We start from the raw sequence: 15,792 nt of genomic DNA, 5'->3' as shown, positions 1-15,792 counted from the left end.
AGATAAAAAGATAACTGTGATGTAGACCTGGTTTTTGTGCAGCTTCTTCCAAAATGGGGAGAAGATGGGAACGCAAATAGCTAAGGTACAAGGAAGGTTGTGATAAGGAGGAGGCCAGGGGAGAGCATGGGAGGAGGGAGAGGTCTCTTTTGCCTGGGAAAAGGGGACAGGTCTGAGAAAACTGAATGGGGAGAAGTGGCGTCTGAGATGGGCCTGGAAGGAAGAGAGCATGGCATGGTGGAAAAGAGGTTTATTTGGAGGCAGAAGATCTGGGTTCAAATCCTCATTCTGCTCTAGTAGAAGATTTGCCCCCTTGGGCAAATCAGTTCACTTTGACCCTCTGTTGCCTCAATTGTAAAAGGAAAGGATTGGCCTAGGTTACTGCCAATTCCTCTCCTTGCCCCTGAAACAAAACCCTTTTAAAAATTAAACAAAGAGATGGGGGGGGGGGAAGGGAGAAGAAGGATCTTAAAACAGCAAATGATGTCCTCTCTGGGCCTCAGTTTCTTTTTTTGTAAATTAAAGACTTGGGCTTGATGATCATAAAATCCTTTCCAGTTCCAATGATTTCTCTATGTTCTCATCTTAAATTCCTTAAAAAAATTAATATTGAAAGTTGCAGTTGCCTTTGAGACTATTGCTTTTTTTGCGTGTGAAGTGAGGAATTTTAGAGAAAATTGAATACCTTTTGCTGCAGGGAGACATTAATTTTGAGTATGTGATATTGAGATGTTCTTCAAGGAGCTATATTACTGTCCTGGCAATTGAAAATTTTGCCAGGAAAAGCACCAGGCTTAGAGTATGGTGTGTTGGAAGCAATACTGGACTTTGTACTTGAGCATTTGGGTTGGTATAGTGATGAAAGGCTGGCTTTGGAGTCAGGAAGACCTGAGTTTAAATCCTGCCTCAAACATTTACCAGCTGCATGACCTTGGGTAAGCCATTTAACCAGCGACAGCTTCAGTTTTCTCATCTGTAAAATGAAAGGGTTGGACTCAGTGGCCTCTGTGGTCCCTTCCAGCTCTCAAGGGGCTGTTGCGATTCTATGAATTCTACCTGTTTGAATTTAGCCAAGTCAGAAGAATTCTCTGAGCTTCAGTTTCCTGTTCTATGCAATGAGGTGATTATATAAACTCTACTGTGCCTTCCAGTTCCAAGTTCTAGCATTCTATGATCTTGGGTCAGGCCAGTGAAAATCATCTGGTGTGGACCCAGAGCCAGGTCTTTGAAGTTGCCTCAGGGTCAATCCATTGAGGGCCACCTTAATCTAGATTTTCACAAGTGTTCCTAATTTAGATGGCCTACTCATCATTCCCCAGCCTGCCCCTTTAATGATATAGTATAAAATAATCTAGTGCCCCCTGGAGGATGCGTGAGTGTATAGCAATCAGTAATCTGATGTCTGTGATCAGAGAATCTGATGTCTGTGATCAGAGAGGGTATGGGCCACAATGTCACTTCCTGGAGTCAGGAAGATTTGAGTTCAAACCTAGTCTTAGACACTTATTAGCTGTAAGATCCTGGGCAAACCACTTTTTGCCTCAGTTTCCTCATCTGTAAAATGGAGATAATAATAACACCCATCTCCTAGGGTTGTTGTGAGGATAAAAAGATATTTTTAAAGTGCTTTGTAAAGCTCAAAGTGATATATTGATGTTGGCTATTATTATTAATACAATAATAATACTAGTTATCAGATCCCGGAGAACAGAGTGTGTCTGAGGAGCGTCCCAATTCCTCGTCTATCTGTGTCTTAGTAATCTGTTTTTGTATTATCTAGGTACAGTGTGTCAGCTTTTTCTTTTATCTATTCCTGTTTTTAGGCAGTTGCCCTTTCATTGTCACCATCCCTTCTATCCAACAGCAAATGGGCTCGTACTAAAATTTTTCCCATGGGAGAAGATGGTGAAACCAAAATGCATTAGCTGTGCATTTCATTTTTCTCTCTCATCCCTGTCCTTGATTTATGAGCTAATTGAGAAATAACTGTAAATGTAAAAAGCTGAGAAGTCACAATGCTGAGTTTCAGAGGTTGGAGGCTCCTGAAAGGGGGCATGAAAAGAGGGGCTGCCCTTCCATCCCATCCAAGACAACCGTCTGGCTCAGGCTGGGGTGGGGAACTCTCAGGCTTTCACGTTTTTACTGTCCTAGGCTCCTTTCCCTTTTCCCTTCTCTGTCCTTCACTACTCCAGGATTACTCAGTACCACATTGCCCACCACATACACTAGATGAGTGCCCAAGTTTAGAAAGAATGAAGCAGGTAATAAGCCAAAGCCAAGTTGTCTTCTATTTGTGAAAGTCAAACTCTGCCGTGTATAACTTTGGGCAAACCCCTCAGTTTCCCCATCTGTAAAATCAGGAGGTTGGGTCAGATGGCCTCAGAGGTCCTTTCCAGCTTGAGAATTGTGATCCTATGAAATAAAAAGAATAATTAATATTTTACATAGTGCTTTCAGGTTTGCAATGCCCGTAACACAGTTTATCTCATTTGAGCTGCCATAGAGTACAAGCTCCTTGAGGGCAGGAATTCTCTTTCATTTTGTCTTGGTCCCTAGCATGTAACACAGAGCCTTGCCCAGTAAGTACTTAATTGTTTTTAGAATGAATATGCTTCCCAGCAACCTGTGAGGCAAGTACCACAGATACAATCATCCTTATTTCATAATGAGGAAACTGAGGCCATATTAGAAATCATTTGTGTGTGGCAGCTAGGTAGTACAGTGGGTAGAACACTGGGCCTGGAATTAGAAGACCTGGGTTCAAATCTGGCCTTAGATACTTACTGGCTATGTGACCCTGGGCAAGTGACTTAACCCCATGTGTTCCCCCTCCCCCAAAGAAACCATTTGTTTCTGTGCATCAGGCCATAGTATCACATCTTCTGTTTTTGATATCCCCTCTTTCTTTCTGTTCTAGGCTTTCCCAAGTTAAATTTTGTGTATAGTTACATACAACATATGTCATAAGGTTAAAGAGCCAGCAAGTAATCCAAAAGAAATATTTGTGTCTAAATATTTCAGTCTAAAAAAACCAGAATCTCCGAAAAGTCTTAGTTCAATTTTAAGCCATGAAAGCTATATTTGTAGTATTTTTAAAAAATTACAAAACCTTTTCTGTGTTTGAAATTTATGTGAAAAATATAAATAGTACTTTGATATATTTGAACCAGTATTTAATAGAATTTATTTGTGGGGTATAGTGTGGCATGATGGTAATATACCACCAATTGGATTTGAAGTCAAAGGACCTGTGTTCAAATCCTGGACCTTACTACCAGTGTGATCTTGAACAAATTACTTAAGCTCTCTATTCCCCTTCCGTATAGAAGAGGTTTGGACTAAATGTTCTCCAAGGTCAATTTCCAGCTCAAAATCTATGATCCCATATGCATCACCCTTTATTTGGGGACGTATTGGTTTTAATGTCTTCACTTTTCTGTTATGTATTTTACAGTTGAATGTAGCTGTTATTTTATATATCATATCAACAAATTAATCAGTTGTGTCCAGTGCTTGGCATGCAATCAACATTTAATGCATGCTTGTTGATTGATTGATATGGTTTCTCTTTTTTTTTTTTTTCTGTTCTCCTCTTTCTGTTGCATAGATAATATGTGAAACTATTATTCACATTTTTTTTTGAAAATTGTATTGTCAACATTTTAAAATTTATTTGATAGTCAGCTTTTATAAAAATTCATTTTCCTTGATTTTAGATTTATGTTTTCATTCAGATTATAATTGACGAAAGACAGGTAGTAGAACAGAAAGGGAATAGTATTTGGCATCAGAAGATATGGGTTCAAATTCTGTTTCTGTTATTGACTGTCTGTAATTTTGGGCAAGTCACTTCCTTTTGCTGGCCATCAGTTTCCTCATCTGTAAAATGAGGGGATTGAATTAGAAGCTATCCCACTCCAAAACGTATGCTCTCAATTTTTGTATTTTCTGAATCCAATTATTCTTTTATAACTGTAAAAATAATCTCTGTCTCTCTCTCTCCTGTCCCTGTCTCTGTCTCTCTCTGTTCCTCTCTCTCTCTGTCTCTCTCTCTCTCCCTCCCTCCCCACCTCTGTCTCTCTGTTTCCCTATCCCTTTCTCTCTCTCTGTCTCTCCCAGTATGGGGATGGAGGGTGGTATGGATTTGTGATTTCATCAGTGTGGGGTACTCCCTGCTGTTGAAATCAAAGACTCATCAGTAACTCAAGTCTTTAAAAATTACAGTCTGGGCTATTAGTGATTTAAGGGTTGGACTTGGAGCCAGGAAGCCCTATGCTCAAATCCTCCTTCGGACACTTACTGGCTGTATGACCCTGGGCAAGTTACTTTTCTGTGTCTTGCATTCCTTTTCTGTGAAATGAAGGTGTTGGACTCGATGGCCTCTCAGTTCCCTTACATTTTTTGATCTATGATCCTGAGACTTACTTTTATATTTTAATATTTACTGCTTCTGTGACCTTGGGCAACTCACTAGACCTCAGTTTCCTTATTGGTAAAATGAAGTGGCTGGACTAGACGCTGAGGTCTCTTCTAGCTCTGGATGTATGATATGGTGCCAAAATGTGAATTAAAATATAATAGAGGGAAGGGAAGAAGAAAGGAGAAAAACGGAATAATCATATAAATTATATATACATTATATATAAATTGATTATATAAGTTAATAGAACAGCAAATTGTACATAGTAGATTTTCAGTTTCATGTGCATTGGTTTTTTTATTATACTGTTATGGAAAAATTATAAAAATAAAAACAATAAATGGTTTAATACTTTAAAACAGAGGTGTGAAGCCAGGCTTAGTTGTCATTGAGGCTGCAACACTCCCAGGTGCGGCCAAGGCCAGATTAAAAAGTAATTGGGAGGGGCGGCTAGGTGGTGTAGGGCCCTGGAGTCAGGAGGACCTGAGTTCAAATCTGGCCTCAGACACAACACAAAAACTAGCCGTGTGACCTTTGGCAAGTCACTTAACCCCAATTGCCCTCCAAAAGGCAAAAAAAAAGTAATTGGGAAATATTTAACAAAATAAACAAAAATACAATGGAACATAGATAATGTTAATATGTGGTTTTCTAAGTCAACACATAGCATGAAGGGATCCTTGTGTATGGTTTGGTGGCCCCTCTTTCTAGTTCAGTAAGGCAACACTGCTTTCAAACACTCATTTTTTCCTTATGAAACCACTAAAAATTGTGAATTATATGGAAAGGCCCCTAAAACATTAGTGCTTAAGGGACTCAACTTCACCATAGGATTCATTCCTATTTATTAGAGACAGAAGTCATCTTAGAATTTAAAGCCTAGACATCTGGAATGCATTAACAGCCCTCTGTTAGGTCCCTAACAGTTTGGTCGAGGGCTGAACTGGGTGGCCTCTGCTCATCCCCCTCACCTGCTCAGGATCCTCCATAACCCCTGGAGCCCTCCCTCACCTCTGGAACGTGTTGTGCAGTGTAGACGTTTCTTCCTGGTTTTCTGTAAAGTGTTATGTCTCCTTGAGCCCATCTGTGTTACTTAAACATTGTTTGCACCATAGGCTGGATTTCAACTGTGTATCTTCTCACTTTTCTTTTTCCCCCCCAGAAAGTAACAGGGGCATCTGGTGGCGTCTTACCCAAAAGGAGGAATCCCAAGCTATTCTTAGGTATTGTAAATGGCTGTTTTCCCATAGTCCTTCTAAGCTGTCTTGTGTGTGCCTTTTATTTGAACTTGTGTTAGGCCATTGCTTTGCCATGTATGAAGGAAAGAGGCAAGCTTCATTCTTTCCGCTGATTTGACTCCAGTCCCTTTTTGGTTCCAATCAGTGGAGAAGAGAGCTTCATGCCATTCTATCAGGGAAGCTATAATAATAATAAAAATAATAATTAACAACTTGCATTGATAAGGTGCTTTAAGTTTTGCAAAGTGCTTTCTTGTACTTAATAACAACAATAATAATAACTTGCATTTATATAGAGCATTAAGGTTTGCAAAGCGCTATGCACGTGGAATCTCATTTGATAGCATTTAACATTGCTAAGTATTTAATAATTACTGTTCTGAGAGGGATTTGAGCTGGCCTGGTTACAGTTTGTTTTTAACTCCTTTTAAAGAGGGCTCTGGGAGTTGCTACTCACCAGGTCTGGTTTCTGATGTGTGTAATCTTGGCCAAATTCAATTTGATTTAACAGATTTTTATTTAATACCTCTTCTTTACAAGACACAGCTTAAGCTTTTCCTTCAACTTCTCCTGAAATAGTTTTCCCAGGGCATAAAATGATGAGATGCTTTTCTGTCAGAGCTTAACTAGAGTGGGGCAAGTAGGGTTCTGCCCCAGAAAGTGGTGACAAGGGTTTCAGCAGTGAATACACAACAGTGCTTTAGCAACTGGTTGGGAAGGATAATTAATTAAGATCAGAAGCTAGTAGATGATATGCTAGGGTGAGCTCTTTCCTTGCCCTGACCTGTTTTTTCCCCAAACCAATGCATTCGAGCATCTCAGGGGCTCTGATCCCTCCCCGCAGGGCAAGTTTCTGTCCCCCCCCCCCACTTCTGACTGAGGGAGCATTTTATGCTTCTTACCTTGGGTGTGGTTTGTTGTGGCTGCCTCAGGTGCAAAAAATGAATAATTTTAGCTCTGTTTGCTCTCTTCTTAGGGCCAGTTGTTTTGGAAACTGGTTAATGTACAAAACACATTTTTGTACTATTGTTTGAAATGCATGGTACCATGAAATGATCATGGGCATGCAAGGAACACTGGGCATTTTTTTTCCACCAGAGAGATCATTAAAGTGATTTTAAAAAAAAATTGATTTTTAAAAATCATTTACATTATGTTATATAAATACATATTATATATTTTTTCATAATTTAATTTATGATTAAAGATCATAAAACTCAATGTTGAGCTTTACTTCCCCCTACTAATTCATTCTCTTTCTTCTGATTTTTCAATTCTTATTAGATATTTCAATGATAAATGGACAATTCTCCCATGGTTTGTTTGCTTTCTGTGTGTTGTCTGAAGTCAGCATTTCACTGTGTTATCTTTCTTCCTCCTAATGTCCCCCACTTCCATTTCATGTCCCACCATAGATTCCTATCCCCTAACCAGAGGTTCAGGGGACAGTATTGGGACTGGTTAAGTAGTGAGAATGAGAGACAAGAGGTAGTGACTGCAGGTGTTCCATTGGCACCCCTAAGTAGGCAAGAAGCAGAGGAGGGCTTGTAGGAGCATTTACAGTAAAGACGTGGATGAGAATAAAATAGAGAAAAGGGGAACGTGGAAGTTGTGATTTGTACCCAAAGTCACAACGAGGGAAGACCAGCTTGGATCTTGTGCCAGGACACAAAATTTATGCATAGAAAAAACAGGGCTGAGCAGGACCTGATTAACAAGAAGAGTTAAAGTAGGACTCTAGAGACGGTAGTTTATCCTTCTTCCCCTTCCCCTACCAACCAGCTGAGCACCACCCAACCTCTAGCAGGGGCCACAGGTGTGCTTTGTTGGGTTATTTTTACCCAAAAGTATGCTAGCTCTGCCCTGGGAACACCCAGGTTGATTATAAGATCATGGGTCTTTTAATGTGGTAGAGTTGAAAAAATGATGGCTCTGTTTTCTCATTTGTAAAATAAGGGGGTTGAGCTAAATTGCCTTCTGAGGTTTCTTTCACCCTAGTTTATGATTTCCTGATAAATAACCCTGAGGGGACCCCGATGCCAAATGAGCTTGGGAATACCTGTAGCTGGGGCTCCTCATTACTGCCACTAATGGAGGGTTGGCTTTGTGATATAACCTCAAATCAGACTTATTTAAGATTTGTTTTGGGAGATCTGGGACACTACCAGGCTGAATCTGCCCAACTTTTGGACTGACATTTATCACTTCCTTTGGTTAAATCGGGTCAATCAAGGACCATCGAGCGTAGAAGAGCCTGATGTTCTTTGTGTGGAATGTCATGGCAGGGGTTATTGTCCTGGCGTTCCTGCTGCCATATTTCAGAACTAAGTGTTCAGATAAACGTCTTATAAAGTCAGTCTCTAGGAGTCATGTTCACTCTGCTTTGCTAGTGGGTTGAGGATGAGCGGGGGTGGAAGCTCAGGACTTCATATTTAAAATAATTGTGCTTGTCATTATCACAGACCAGAAGTCAGAGGAAGCTGTGGTCTGCCTAAAGGATTGAATGAAAATGAACCTGCCACTGAGCCTTTGTCCCTTCCTCATATCCTCTTCTGCCCATATTTTTTAAGAACCCTTTTGGCACTGGGCTGTTTTCTTCTTTTTTGGGCAGTACTTGCTACCTGTATTAATTTTTTTCTTTTAAAAATATATCCGTCTATTCCCTCTGTCTCTATATCATGTTTCCTCTCAGAAGAGAGGAAACAAACAAATCCTCATCCTCACCCACTGAACATTTCCCTATGACCAAAAAAATCAAGCCCAAACATCTGATAGTCCATATAGTATTCAGCCCTTCACCTGTCTCCTGTGAGAATGGAGGCATATTTCATGATCATTTTTTCAGGACATGATCTGTTTTTTTTTTTAAGTTACTCAGATTTCAGTTTCCTATTCTTATAATCATTGTGCATTTTTTCCTGCTTATTTCACTCTGCATCAGTTCATACAAGTCTTCCCATGCTTCTCTGAATACCTCAGAATCATCATTTTTACTGCACAAAAATATCCGGTTACATTCATATGCCATTGTTTGTTCAGCCCCTCCTGGGTCAACAAACACCCACTTTGTTTCTAGCTCTTTGCTGGCACAAAGCATTTAATCAATTGAGCATGTTTATTAGGTGCCTATTGTATGCAGGTACCATTCTAGGTATTGTGGGTATAAACATAATGAATGAAACGATAGCCACTCCTTAGGAGGTTATTTTCCTCTGGAGAGACAATATACATATATATATTAAAAATATCTACATATATACATACAGAGATAGAAACTAGAGAGAGAGAGAGAGAGAGAGAGAGAGAGAGAGAGAGAGAGAGAGAGAGAGAGAGAATAAATGCAGCACAAATAGATACAGAATTAAATATGAAACTGTCTGGGAGGGCAGTAGATTTTGAGGTAAATTTTGCTTGGAATATGATGATATGTGTATTTATAGATAGGTATATATACAACTATATACAATAGTATACTATATATATATGCATATACATTTATGTGTATGTGTTTATAAGTATGTATTTATATATATTTATCTATGTATATGTCTTTTTTTTCTCTTTGATTTTTTTGAGCTAATCATTGCTCTTCCTCCCTACTCTTGATGCCTTTGACCTCATTTTCGACTTTAATGCCTGACACTCAGCACCTTTATGTAGGTTCCTCGCTTCCCAAGCCCTTCTGTTGTACCTGACAGGCCTCCCTGAGCTGTGCCTTCCAATTTAGATTTTTTCCTTGCTCCCTTATCTAAGCATATCTAATTTATGTCCATGTGCCCTGATACCTAGCTAAGACTTTAAGAGAAAACAAGTGGATTGAGCTAATTAATATTAGGGTATTAGTGACTGATTCTTGGCTATATGTTTTCATTTTAACTAGGGACAGGGGGATGACTCTTTAAAAAAAATAACTTGGCAGGTTAATGGGAAGGGACTTTCAGGCACATTTCACATTAAATCTTATGAAAACATTTAATAGCTTACAACACTCTGTAACGTTCTTGGAATATTAGAAAAGAATCTGTTCCCCAAACCTGTATTATTTTGACAAAGTCCTGAGACTACAGAACCTAGTTTTCTCTTGGGACTTTTCTGCAATCATCCATCTGTGGCTGCAGAGAATGAGGATCAATGTCTTTTCCCTTTTTTGACATGAGTGATGCCATTTTAGAATATGCCCTCATTTCGATGCACATGATTACCTATGTTTTGCTTTCCTCTGTTTTAGTTCTTATCCAAGGCCACAACAAAGAACAAGGAAAAATTATATCATTTCAGACTCAGTCAGTCAATAAACATTAAGTGCCACCTTTATGCTAAGTGCAGAGACTCGAGGCAGCAACAGTTGAAGCAAAAGGTGATGAGAGCCTGAATCGGATTATGGTTGTGTGAATGTAGAGAAGGAGGCTAATATGAGAGATGTTGTAAAGGTTGAAAGATGTGGCAGTGAATTGAATTGAGTGAGGGTGAGGATTTGCCCAGGGTCATTCAGGCTCTGCCTGAACAGAATTAAGATTTGAACTTGGGCTCTTGAATGCCAGATCCAGTACTCTCCAGATTGCCCAAGTCACAGCCCAATGTCCTGCTAAGATCAAGCAATTAATAATGACTTTAGTTACAACTGAATAACCATAAAATCTAAAGGACTATTTTCACTTACTCCACAGAGCTCTGCTGATTAGACTTCTAAAAACAAGATGCTCATTCAAATCCAAGTTCTGACACGTCATCCACCACATTGTGCTAGACCGATGTCCTCATAGGGAACTTTCTTGTCACTGATGCAGATTCCATCCTGTGTGATTCCTGCCCATGCCTTTTCAAGAATTTTTATGCCCTAAGCTATGGAATCCCATGACTTTATTCTTTGCTGAGTGCTTCAGATCTCCTCCAGGTGCCAGGTGGACCTCTTTGGAATATCATCCTGCCAAGAAAAGGCAGTGGTGGGAAAGCCAAGATGGGCAGAGGCCTGGGTTCTAATCCTGTCTCTGTTTCACAGATTCTCTGGGTTTCATTCAGCTTTCTTAGCTGGAAGATGATGGAGTTGGATTTGATGAATTCCAAGGTCCTTTCCAGATCTAATGCTATAATTATTTATTTCAATAAAATTTTAAAATTTCCACACCTCCCTAAAATAATCAGAGTAAGGCAAAAAAAAAAATCTAGAATTGGCCATGCTCAAACATGTACATCTCATTCTGCACTCTGAGTCCATCCTCTCAGTCAGTATATGGGATTGTCACTGGTCCCCTGGAATCCTGGTTGGTTGTTGTGTTGATCAGTGTTGTGTTGTATTGTGTTGATCTCTTCAGTCTTTCAAAGTTGTCTTTCCAACATTGTTGGTTTTGTCTACATTGTTCTTCTGGTTTTGCTCACTTCATTCTGCATTGTTCTAATCATATATGATTCTAAAGTTTGTCACACCTACTATGTCCTTTTAACATGGATAAGATAGTTTGACTAACCTTGAAGACATGATCTCCCTCTGTTCTTACATTATTTTAAAAAGATAAACCCAGACTAACAATTGAGGAGGTATCTGATGCTCAGTTTGGTTGACGTTATGTAAACTGTTCTTACCATTCCCCTCCTTCTTCTCTCCCAGGCTCCCCTATCCCTGCCAATCTCCCCTCACCCATTTTGCAGCTACCACTAGGTATCACATTAGGCTTTAAGCCTTTGCTGATAAAGGTCTGTTGATTTAATCATCACTGGCCTGTCTGGCCTCTCTGTGAAGTCCTCCATCCTTTGAAAAGCCCTGGGCTTTAGTTGTGGCTTCTCAGGGCGTGGCCCGTAGGAGAGTCAAACAGCATTTCCTTGGGGGGAAGTTTGAAGGACAAAAAAGAAGAGAAGACCCTAGTGCCCCCTCAATATTTCAAGTATCCCTGACTTCATCCAGTGGCAGTTTTTGCCTCTAACCTAGGTAGTATCCTCCTTAAACTTAGTAGAAGATCATGGGGAGCTGGTGCAACCCCAAATTTCTGGCCAAGCCAGGAATGAACCTCTCCAAAATCATTTAGACTGGTCGCCAAATGCTGGACCTCTAGGCTGTCACTGGGAAGCCATTCTAGTTTGATGGGCCCTTCCAGAGAGTATGTGCTGGTAGCCTAGGCTTGGAGAACCTGGCATCACCTCTGTGCCATAATGAGTCCCAGACACGAACTTCAGTGGAGGATTATCAGTCCTCCTGCCATCTGGAGAACAAAGCTATCTTCTGAGACTTTCTCAGTGACATATCCCCAGGCTGTTTACTTTGGATAACAAGCTGAAGTGCTTTTCTGCTGGATCATAGATCTGGAACTGGAAGTGACCAGGGACCCCAGAGACCATTTATAGGGGAGGAAACTCAGGGAGGATGTGACTTACCCAAGGTCACACAGGTCACAAGTGTAAGAGATGAGATTTGAATCCTGGAGCTCCAACTCTACGGCTGTTTGCTCTTTTCTCATAACCTCTCTGATTGAATTCTGTCCTAGAAGCCGGTTAGATAAAATCTCATAATGTCACATGGCTGGGCAGGGTTTCCCCTGGTGTGGAGGGAATCCATCTTCTCTTTCTCCTAAGAAAACTGCAATCTGCCCTACAGCAGGGGCACCCAGGATTTGTGGATCTTCCCTTTGGGAGGGTGGTTTAGCTCTTCCCGATAGACCTGAGAAAACCACATACAGCCACCTAGAGAAAGAAGTCATTCTCCTTGGAGCTGCTCGGGGATCCAGTTACACTCCTGTGGTTGCCACTTTCCCTTGGTAACTACCCAGGCACATCCTGCCAGGTGTTCCAGTGGTCTGTTCTTCCTCCTCTCTCCTCTCCTGTCATTTCAGAGGCTGTTTCTCCTCATCTAATAGCAGACACTTTTCTGTTGTGGGGAAGGAACAAGCCTAGGTTCAACCTAATAAGATTTGGAAGGATAATAGTGGACATTCTCATTAGCTTTTTGCATATGTTATCTCTTTTGATACTCAAAACTGCCTGGGGAGGTGGTGTTATTCTTATCACCTGTACAGGAAACAGAAGCCTAGGGTGACACACTGGGTCTCTGGGGCAGAATTCGAATTTGGGTCTTTCTGACTCCAACTCCGTCTTTTCTCTCATCTAGTCATGCTATCTCTCACAGAAGGAGATAGAGATTCTTGATTCTTCTAACAAAAGATGCCCTTGGGCTTCCTTCTCCTCCACTCCTTACTTCTTCTGATGGGGACACTGTATCCAGTGATGCAGATTGCAGCCCATCCATGTCTTCCCTTCCCATTCTCCTTCTCCCTTCCCCCCATCCTGTTTTACTCATGTCCATGTAATCACATGTTTATTCCTGAGGGATTATCCACAGTGCTTGAGTGCCTTCCTCTGGTTTTAACATCTTGAGCCTATGGGCTCTACCTGATAACTCTGGGTGCCTCCCCAAGGCTCTGCCCTAGGCTCTCTTCTCTTCTCACTCTGTGCTCCTTTACTTGGTGAGCTCATCATCTTTCTCCCAAACCTTTGCCTCTTCCTAACTTTACTATTACTGTCAGGGGTACCACCATCTTTCCAGTCCCTGGGATTGCAATCTAATTGTTACCATTATCTCCTCATTCTTTCTCACCTCCCATATCTGATCTAGTGCCAAGTCCTTTTGATTATCCCTTCCCTATATTTCTCCTCTATGGCCCTTTCTCTCCTTTGACACAGCCATCCCCTCGGTGCAGGCCCTATTATCTCAGCCTGGATTATATCAGTCTCCCTGCCACGTCTCCCCCAACTCGAGTCCATCCTTTACTCAACTGTCAAATGGGCCTTCCCAAAGTACAGGTCTGACCATGCCATCCCCCTGGTTAGTAAAATCCAATGGCTCTCTATATCCCCAGGATCAAATATAAAGTCCTCTCTTTGACTTTTAAAGTCCTTCCTAACCTGGCCTCTTCCTACCTTCCAATTTTCTTCTGCCTTCCTCCCCTCCATGTTCTCTGTGATTCATTGACTCTGGCCTCCTTGCTTTTCCTTGAACAAGATATTTCATCTTCCAGTTGAATTTTCACTGACTGTTTCCCATTCCTAGAATTCTCTCCCTCATTATCTCTCCCTTCTGACTTTACTCCTTCAAGTCTCAGGTAAAATTCCATCTTCTGCAAGAAGCAATTATGGGTCTTTCCTAATGTCAGTCTCTTCTCTTTGAGATTACCTTCAATTTATACCGCATATATCTTGCTTATACACAGTTGTTTGCATGTTAATTCTCTCTATAGATTGTAAACTTCTCAAGGTCAGGAATGGTTTTTGTCTTTTTTTGCATCCCCGGCATGGTGCCTGGGACCAAGTAGATACTTAATAAATGCTTACCGACTTGACTACATGAACTGACTGTCTATGGATAATCAGTAGTGAATCTCATAAAAATCCATAACCATAGAAGGCCAATACTTAACCATGGATAGGCCTCTGAGTCATCAGTTTCTTTCGCTGTTGCTTAGAGATTATAGCAGTCTTTTAATTTAATTTTCCCAAGATGAAGGTCTTGCTACCAATTCATCTTGGTCGCTTTGATCCATTTTATAAGGGAAACTGAGGCCATTAAGTGGGATGAGACAACTGGTCCAAGGGCATCTGTAGTCCCATGAGACAAGAGGGAGTGAAATCCTCCTTTATGCTAATAGTTCTTATGTGGTCCTCAGGGCTTCAAACTCTAGGCTGCTCATGCTTGATACATCATTTACTATACTGTGGGCTGCACATGGCATCATGAATTAGTGATCTACAGATATTGTATATAATAAAGACAATTATCATATCATTGGTGTCATTGCCAACAAATTAATCTTTCTTTTCTGATGAGGTTGGTGGAAATTTTCTGTTTTCTCTTTTTAAAAGAGTAGATAACAGAAGTGGAAAGATTGGTCTGAAGACTTTAAAAATTGAGAAACACTGTTCAGGTCACTAATGTTATCTTCTGTTTGGTTTTAATGTGCCCTGAAGGCCATTTTCATTTATTTCTTGCTCTGTAGTTTATGTGAAACAGGTTGAAGGCTAAAATACACTATCAACTTGGCCTTAGTCATGTTCAGAAAATTCATGCAAGCCACCAAAATCTCAATGGTTTCTATAAATTGAGCTCTCTTTTCACTTTGGGAAAATCTTTTCGTTATACTGAAAAGGGAAAGAAAAAAAAAACTCAGTTGCCTTAGGCATTGTTCTGGGGCCTGCTCTTTAGATCAATAGAAAATTCTATTTCCAAGTACAAGAATAGCAAGATCCCTTGCTTATCTCCAGCCAATTTAACACATGTTTATCCAGATAATATGATTTGTCCAAGTGAGCCCAGGAAGTACATTTATGGATCTTTCACTGAATTGTTGCTTTCAGCCAGTTAAATATTTGGGAAACAGATGGAACAGGACTCCAGCAAGGGGAGTTGTGAGTATTCTTGAGATAAGCATTAGAATCATGGAATCTCACAGGATTGTATGGAATCTCAGAGGCCAGCTAGTTCAACTGATATTTGAAAAATAAATTTTTTCCCAATATACCTGTTAAGTCAGTTGTCATTCAGCTGTTGCTTAAGACACTGTAGTGAAGGGAAACCTGTTAACCTCTTGAGCAAGCCTGTTCCATTTTGGGGTACATTTTTTTGACTGGGCCTATGATTCTGTTGGTTTAGGGAACTCTCTTGGGAAATTTTCTTGACCAATGCTGATTAATGTATGCTGACATTTATAGTCTCAGTGAGTTGTCTGGAGCACTATAGAGGTTAAGTTATATGTCCAGGGTCACATAAGCAGGATGTATCTGAGGGAGGAGTTGGCCCTTCCTGACTCCAAGGTTCTCTGCCTGCTTTGCTAAGCTGCCTCCTAGTTCTAGTTCTTGGGAAGTTCTTGATGTTACAACTAAATATTTGTCATTGCAATGTCCACCTTTTGTTCCTGGTTTTGGTCTCTGTTATTTCCTTTTCTGCTTGATATCTGTAGGTATTTGAGGGCAAGATATCAAGTCTGCCTGAAGTACAGAGACTAGGATATAGTATGGACTTATTAGTAAGAGTATTTTGGATGAATGATTAAAGCCTTCTCCTCTTTAGGTGAACCATCCTCAGTTTCCTTGCACAACCTTGAAAATAGAAGGTGGTCTAAAAAGAAGACTAGAGAGTAGAGCCAGATGTTCCAA

General features: G+C 40.5%; 1 protein-coding gene across 1 annotated transcript in view; it reads left to right on the top strand.

Annotated features, from left to right (window-relative positions):
* The window catches only part of USP13 (ubiquitin specific peptidase 13), a 131,489-nt gene that overhangs the window by 37,838 nt on the left and 77,859 nt on the right, over positions 1-15,792 (top strand). Inside the window, exon 3 of the mRNA XM_069104415.1 lies at positions 5,583-5,643. Coding sequence (XP_068960516.1) covers positions 5,583-5,643 — 61 coding nt within the window. The remainder of the gene's footprint in view (positions 1-5,582; positions 5,644-15,792) is intronic.

The sequence above is a fragment of the Petaurus breviceps genome, unplaced genomic scaffold, assembly GCF_028583685.1.
Source record: "Petaurus breviceps papuanus isolate PSGF00001 unplaced genomic scaffold, PetGlider_PUasm1.0 688, whole genome shotgun sequence".
Lineage (NCBI taxonomy): Eukaryota > Metazoa > Chordata > Mammalia > Diprotodontia > Petauridae > Petaurus > Petaurus breviceps.
The sequence above is the reverse complement of the archived record's forward strand: the minus strand, read 5'-3'. Positions and strand labels throughout refer to the sequence as shown.